Source organism: Sceloporus occidentalis, unplaced genomic scaffold, assembly GCF_023333645.1.
Source record: "Sceloporus occidentalis isolate IW3139 unplaced genomic scaffold, rSceOcc1.0.p SCAF_4, whole genome shotgun sequence".
NCBI lineage: Eukaryota > Metazoa > Chordata > Lepidosauria > Squamata > Phrynosomatidae > Sceloporus > Sceloporus occidentalis.
Window position 1 is genome coordinate 156076656 of NW_028316984.1, and position 8222 is coordinate 156084877.

Genomic DNA, 8222 nt, shown 5'->3' on the forward strand with positions numbered 1-8222 from the left:
TTGTATTCAGCAGTTCTATAACTAGATAGTTCAGGCTGTAACAAAGTGCGATTCAATTACCCTCATTATGCACAGAGGTCACATGCCAATTCCCCAGGCTGAAATTCAGCACCAGTCCTTTTGAAAGACTTCTGCCTACCCTCACTTCTTCTTCTTTTTGTTCTTGGGCAGCCTGGGACATGACACACTTATCATCATAGCCATTTGCTCCAAGCTCAATTTGTCCCCCCAAGACAAGGCTTTTCATAAGCATCAAAAAGCCGGCTAAGCACACTGCAGGTGTCAGAACATGAGAAGCTGCTGTTTACGTTGCCTTTTCCCATTCCATATCACTTTACCACCTAGAAGCAGAAAAAGTTAGCCCTTGCTATGTTTTCTTAATGCCAGTAACTCTGCATTCCACTGAGATGATCTAAAGGTACTGACCAAAAAGAAAGAGAAAAAAAAATCTAGAGAAGCAGAAAGAACACTGAAAATCCAAGAGTATGACTAATTCATTTGACAATCCTTGATTCCGGCATAAGGCAATAAACCCAGATTTGGTAAAAGTTACTGTTTGGACAATAGGTCCAGTGGCTATGGGTGCTGTAGGCCAAAAAGATAATTTTTCCAAGCTGTGCTTGAAAAGGATTTTTTTCTACAAGCAAAGAATAGCGTCTAGAGATTATATAAGACATGTACAATTTTGTATTGGATATTTCTGCCTATTTAATAAAACATGTAATTTTGGGAAACAACAATAATAATATGAGACACTGTATTCTGAGACACTGTACCTCACTCCTATTAGAATCATAAGAGTTGGAAGAGATGTAACAGATACTTGTTCCCATTAAACTTTTGACAAGCATCTGAATGTCTAGCCGAGGGGGATGACCTTCTTACTTCCACACCACACAAGTTGTTTGAATCAAAAATCACCAAAGAATTTGGAAACTTCATACCTTCTCCCTGGAAATGTGACTATCTGAACATCTCTGTTCATAGCACACATTATTCCCAAGGAGATTTATATTTTTAATGCACGGCCATGGTATCCTATAGTTGTTACAGCCTTTCTACAGTCTTCTGTAACAAGAAATGCTTTTGCATCTTAGATATTTCCAGGATTTTTTTTAAATAACAACACAACAGATACAAGCTTGGCACCCATTTGTTCTGTGGGGCCAAACCATCTTTCTTCAAAGCTCTATTTCTGTTTCTGCAATTTCTCATTTTCCTAAGACTTGGAAGCCCTTTGCCACTAGGAAGGTGCAGTTTAAACACAAAGTTGAAAAATGGTTATACAGTAGATATATCTCCTTCATTGTCCCCAACTCTGTAATTTCACATCAGCTTTTATTTCTTTTTTTTTCCAGAGTCTGCATTTCTTCAGTGTATTTACAGTACAGACTGTGTGCTGAAATATTTACCGAGCTTTGTTCACTATACACACACATTATTACCACGCCATAGTCACCCCTGCAACTCCCTCACCCATCATCTCAGAGCTAGTGTTATGTTGCTGGAGGGTTGAGCTTTGATGTGGGAAATCCCTGTTCAGATACTCACTCAGCCATGAAGGTCACTTGATGGCCTTGAGCAATTGTCACCACTCAGCTTAACTGAACTATGATGAAGCTAAAACATCACTCTGGACTCTATCTATCTTGTTCTGCCTTCCAATGCAGCTATCAAATAAACCCATTAAAAAGAAATGAAATATTGCAGTTAAGGCTCATGAGTAATGCATGTACCGTATTAAAAGAATAACAAGGCAGGATATTGCTTAAGTACTGTATCTAACTACAAATTTTTCACATATTCTGCATCCTGGATACAGAAAGTTGTATATTACTTTCTGGTTTTCTTGAAAATACTGTTCCTCATTAAAGATGTTCAGTTGGCCCTCAATATCCATGGATTTTGTTATCCACAGATTTACCCATCAAAAGCTTGGTAATATTCTCTCTCCTCCTCCTCCTCCTCCTCCCCACCACTCTCTCTCTATATATATATATTCTAAAAAGCAAACCTTGATTTGGCCATTTTGTATATTTTTGTATTTTACTATGCCACTGCAATGGGGGGTCCTGGAACCAAACCCCAGAAGATACTAAGGGCCCACTGTACACTCCACAGGAGTAAGAAAACAGTATAGCAGCCCTCCTCTTGAACCCGGTACACACACAGACATACACCTGATATGCTTGACTAGAACTCCAGGCTTCCTCAGGAAATGGGCTACCTTGCTAGCTTGATACAGTGAAAGTTGTAATTAACTTGGTGATTGATGGCATGACAGAAGATGTAGTACAAGAAGTCTGGGAGGCACCATGATGGAGAAGGCTGTACTATACTGCCTGTACCTGTCAGTTCCTGGAAGACTACCTGATTAGGTTTGACACCATGAGTTGGTTTCTTGCTGGGGCTGAACTGATATTGTTAGACTGCAATTCCCAGCATTCCTCACCACCAGCTGTGCTCAGTAAGAATAATGGGGCATGAAGTTGTATGATGTCTGAAGAGCCACAATCCATCCATCTCTGAATTAGAAAGTTTAATAAGAACTGTCCATATAGGTCACAATTTAGAAATCCAGGAATTTACTGTTTTGGCATTATGGTGACCTGCCTCCCCAAAAGAGAAGCTGCAAGACAAAAGTTCAGTGAGAAAGAAGTTGGATCACATGACAAAGAAATGATGGCTTAAGTGAGTTATGGTCAGCAAGTCCCATTCATTTCAATGTGTCTATGTAGAACTAACATTAGCTTTAGCTTCTAGATAGTGAGGAACAAGCAATGAAGCTGTCAAACTTTCCTTGCCAACAGTATACATCACCAGTTGCCACCTTTTCAGTCCATTTCATGCATCTGATAAAACTGTTTCTCAAAAGGTTGATGCCACATCAAGCCAGCACTTTGTCTGTAAGGTTCTCTTCACACTTTTAGGAGGCAGTTGTGCTTCCTGTGTGACTGCCAGATGTCATCACTTTCAGAGGGTTAAAAAGGCAAGTCTCCCAACCAAATGGCCTGAGAGCACAGCTATCAGAGCCCTGTTACAGACTGCCAAAATAAAGCTGCTTTGGGTCTCTTTGGAGGTATGCTGTTTAAATGATGCATGGGTCCTAAGAGTCCGGAGGTCGCGCCAAAGCCACACTCCAGTCCTAAGCACTGGAGTGCAGCTTTGGTGCAGCTTCCGGATTCTTAGGATGCATGCATCATTTAAACAACATACCTTCAAAGAGACCCGAAGCAGCTTTATTTTGGCAATCTGTAACAGGCCAGATTCTCTTGCTTTAACTAAGAGAGTCTGGCCCTGGATCACCTGGGAACCAGTTGTAAGGCATGCAGGGCTTCAGAGAATCGAGCATAAACAACAACAAATGATCAGCAAAAGATGGTCAAACCTTCAGCACAGATAGAAGCAAGCATTGACTAGCTGAGTGGTGTTTGCCTTTTTATTTGACTAAGTTAAATGTGTTTTTCATCTGGGCTGTGTGTCTGTGTGTGTGTGTTTTCAAGCTGCTTTTATGTTTAAATTGTATTTCTGATGTTAAATCACTCAGATTATTGCATGCCAGATTTGGCAAAACAACATGATATCCATTTAGCAGAGCTTGGAAAAGTTACTTTTTAGACTACATCTTCCAGAATCCTCAGGCAGTCAAAAAAAAAGTAATTTATCCAATGTGTGCAATTTGAAAAAAACAAATAAATATACAATATACTGTGGGTTGTGTCTAGCTTCATTTTTCTCAATGAGATTGAAGCATATATGGAATGCTTACGAACAGATATCTCAAAACCAAACATCATTGCATTCACTAAGAATTTTACTAAGGCACCAAGGAGCAGAAAGTAACAACACTGTGACAAAAGAGGGACGGATTAAAACATACAGGACAAGTGTAAAAGGGGGGTTTAAACATAACTTCAAAGTAAAGATGTACTTTTTGGACAAATGATTAACCACACTGTGTTCACTCCACTACAAAGCATGAATCTGGACAACCCAAACTACTGCACAGCTCTTGTGGATCTTTAGGCTGAAAGTGCTGTGCAGTGCTGTAATTCTATACATGCTTACCCAGAAAGCTGACCACTCGAATTCAACCAGGCTTACTTCTGAGTAGGGCATGTACAGGCATGCGCTACAAGGCTGCAGTGTTTTGTGCACACTTTTATGGGAGCTAGTCCCTGCTAGTGGGGGCTTACTAGTCAGTAAAAGTAAAGAAGAACTGGGCTTGTAAGTTCCACTTTGGAACTCCTCACACTTCAGCACAGAGATCGTGTACAGTGGTCCCTCCACATTTGCTGGGGTTATGGGTGAAGGATCCCTGTTAATGTGGAAGAACCACAAATAAAAAATACTATTTTTTGCCTGAAAGAACACCTCTCTAGGAATCTCCAGGTCCCCCAGTGCAATTCCATGCTCAACATCCGCTGGAGGACCTACAAATGCACAGAGAAGTGTTTTCTTTAGGAATTCCTAGGTTCCCCAAGACAACTCTATGGTCAACTTCTGGCAGAGTTGCACTGGAAGGCCTAGAGATTCCCTGAGAGAACATAGGAATCAAAGCCACAAATAATCAAATCCACAAAAGTCAAAATGTGGAGGGCCAAAGAAGCTGGCACCATGAGCTTTCTTAGACTTAAGTCAACTTCCTCAGATGCATTCCTCCAAGTGCTTCTGGGGAAGTAGTCTTAAGTCTAGGCAAGCTCATGCAGCCAACTTCTTTCTTTCACTTAGTCTCAGAGGTGCTACAAGATCTCTCTAGGTACTGATTCTACAGACTAGCATAGCTATATCTTTGAATTCTACTTCATTACAGAGCTGACTCCTGGCTTTAAGAAGGAGAGGACCTTCTTCAGACCTCCTTGACATCCCCCAAAGTGTCCTGCTTCTAGGCATCAGGTTTGCTGCTGATCTGATCTCTTCCTCCATCAAGTGGGCTGCCTTGTTTTGCTTTCTGGCTGGATGAAGTGGAAACTTTTTTCCTTTCCCAGCGGGCAGTGCAAAGGCGGGAGTGTTATTATTTTGACAGCTGCTGGGGAGCTCCCACCCCCTTGTCCTCTTTCCTACCCCCCAAGTTAATCACTCTTTGTAACAAGAAGGATGGAAAAAGAGAGGTGGGGGGAACAGGGACAAACTGAGCGGCGAAGACGACTGAATTACCTTATTACATTACAATATATACACAGGCGAACAAACTCATAGCCACCATGTAATATCCCACCACTGCTCTGAAAACCCTGAACTGGTTAAACGGGAGGGCTAACTGGTCCCCCACCTCCCCTGGGTGACCTTGGGCGAGTCACACTCTCTCAGCCTCAGAGGGTGACCACAGCAAACCCCTCTCTGAAGGAACTGGCCAGGAAAACCCTCTGGCGAATAACCCTATCCTTAGGTCATTTTGATTTCTGCTATGTAAAGCGCTGTGCAAATCCTACATAAATCATAGAAACATAGCATCATAGAGTTGGAAGAGACCGCAAGGGCCATCCAGTCTGCCTTTCTGCCATGCAGGAACTCTCAATCAAAGCATCCCCGGCAGATGGCCATCCAACCTCTGTTTAAAGACCAATAATAATAATAATAATACCATACAGGGTTGCCATCAGTCAGAAAGGACACAAAGGCACACAACAACAACAGCTAATCTTTTAATGGTAATTCTTTCCATTCTTAATTTTTAATGTTTTTGATTGTTTAATGATATTTTATCCTAGTATGGACGGGGCGGGGGAAGAAATTAATGGGGATGTATTTTAACTCGACGTTGTATTTTATATACTGTGTTGTAAGCCGCCTCGATCCTGAGGGAGAGGCGGGATATAAATTAAAAAACCTATTATTGTTGTTCTTATCATTGTTATTGTTATTATTATGATCTTAGGGCTCCGTGGAGATGTCTTTGCGCACCAGCTTTCGTATGGATTTCCCTCCGATCCTTAATAAAATGAGGTCGAAGCAACATCTGCCTTCCAGCGCTTCCCCTAAGAGTGGTCCAGGCAGGCATTCTGTTCGCGCTCAGAGGCACTCTCGGCCCATCCGTTGAAAGGATCGGAGGAAAAACGGGGAGAAGGAGGAAAGGGGAAAGGGGGAAAGGGAGGGAGAAGGAGGAAAGGTTCCCGGCACGGCGGCTTTACCTTCTGATCGACGATGGAGCAAGCCATTTCCCGGACGTGGGCCAGGCTGAACTCCCCCGACGAAGAGTCCTGGAGCCAAAGGACCGGCTCCCGGCTGAGGCCGATCTGGAGGTGGAAAGAGATGCCGCCGCCGCCGCCGCTGCTGCTATTGCTGCCCGGCGGCGAAGGACTGGGCGGGCGGATCACCGGCGGGGCGCTCATCGACAACTTTCAAGGCCAGAGAGAGACCAAGAAAGAAAGAAAGAAAGAAAGGAGAAGAGAGAAAAGCTCAGTGAGGAGGAGGAGGAGGAGGAGGAGGAGGAGTTTGGTCCAAACCTACAAGTTGGGAGCAAAACAAATTCTCCCTTTGGGAGAAAAACTGAGGAGAGAAGAAGAAGAAGAAGGGGGGAAAGTAGGGTCGAAGAGGAGAAGAAAGGCCAGGCGAGGTGGCCGAGGAGGAGGAGGCGATGGGGCCGCCTGGGCTGCAGCCACTGGAGGGAGGGAGGGAGGGAAGGGAAAGGGGAAAGGGCGGGGAGCCAGCCTCGTCGTCGGCGCCAAAAAAGAGCCGCCACCCGGCGGCCTCAGGAGCAGCAGCAGCTCCGGCGCCCGAGTGGCGGGTCTGGAAAGGGAGACAAGTCCCTTAGGGAGCCCGAAGGTGGGAGCCAAAAGGGACTCGGGGCTTCCGTCGCCTCATGGAGAGGCGGGGTCAAAAATAAAGTTTTATTATTATTGTAGTTGTTATTATGAGGAGGAGGAGGAGGAAGGACCCGCCTGGCCGCCTCTTCTCGGCTAAGGCGCACCGCCAGGTTAAAATAAGTTCTACACTCTTTAAATAATCCGTCTTGGTCGTCCTTTTCACTGCCAGGGCTTCCAGGCGGTGGAATTCTAGGTATAGCCTGGAAGCCCTGGCAGTGAAAAGGACGACCAAAACGGATTATTTCCACCGTGTGGACGCAGCAGTAGTGGGTTAGGTCCAATGGCCAACCAAGGGCCCCTGGCCTCTTCCCTCCCAAAGCTCTTTTGCCTCCTGTCCTGGGAAAGCCTCACCTGTTGCACTTTTGCTTGCCTCAGAGAGAGAGAGAGAGAGAGAGAGAGAGAGAGAGCCTCACAAAGAGGCGTGAAATAGAAATAAATCTGATTATTATTAATCCCTGCCCTCCTTCCCCAGCCTCTTAGCGCCCCTCTTTGTCCCCAGTTCCCCCACCCTTATCCTGGAAGCCCTTCATGCAGAGAGAACCTCCCTTTCCCTCAAGAATACCTTCAAAGCTGCTTTCATCCCAGCTGTTCCTCTTGAGGCTTCTTCCACTTGCTGCTGTTCTGGTGAGAGGGAACAAGGGAAAACCCAGTGGGGATGGGAGAGCCTGGAGAAACTGGGTCCTGCCTGCTTTTTTGGCAGCTTCTGTGCTGGGTTAAGGTTGGTGGGTGAGTAGGAGCTCCTACCTGTCAGCCAACTCTTTGGAGGTGCCTCCCATCCCACAGAGCTCCACTACCATTACCAGTTATATTCTGACAGGAGAAGGAGGGAGCTGTCACCACAGAGAGCTGGGGGCTCCCTTCAAGCTGACTGCTGTGTCCCTCATCTCAGCTGCTCCTCCTCGCCCATTTTATTTTGTGAATGGAGAATGATCAGGAAGAATCCCACCCACCACTTGTCATTTTTTTTTGTCCTGTTTACCAAACATACACACACACACAAAACATCCTATCTAGTGGATGTCATTTTCCAACTTGAAGCACTTTACATCTCATGCAGGAAGGAGGAGTTTGTCTTTCCAGCACCTGAAGAAATACAGCACACCAGGCGTCCAAGGAATAAAGGTTTTGGCCAATGGTTCTAAAGGAAATGGAGTCGCAAGAAATTCAGGATGGAAATCAGGGTTTGGAGAGTTATGATGTTCCGGAAGAAGAAGACTTAACTGTATTTGAATAAATGTTGATTGTTGCACCATACTTAATAAAAATAAGACATCCCCTGAAAATAATCCATAGTGTGTCTTCTTGAGGTAAAATAAATATAAGGCAGTGTCTTATTTTCAGGGAAACGCTGTAATTGCTTGTCTGTGTGGACACAACTGAATCATGGACTAGATCGGCATTTGGTATGGCCTAGTG

The 8222-nt window shown here is 44.6% G+C and overlaps 1 protein-coding gene across 3 annotated transcripts in view; it reads right to left on the bottom strand.

Annotated features, from left to right (window-relative positions):
• PRKD1 (protein kinase D1) overlaps positions 1-6496 on the bottom strand; it is a 152277-nt gene extending 145781 nt beyond the window's left edge. For all 3 annotated transcript variants that reach the window (XM_089522048.1, XM_089522049.1, XM_089522047.1), the window contains exon 1: positions 6132-6496. In XM_089522048.1, coding sequence (XP_089378174.1) covers positions 6132-6332 — 201 coding nt within the window. In that variant the 5' untranslated portion in view covers positions 6333-6496. The remainder of the gene's footprint in view (positions 1-6131) is intronic.
• Between the last annotated feature and the right edge of the window lie 1726 nt (positions 6497-8222).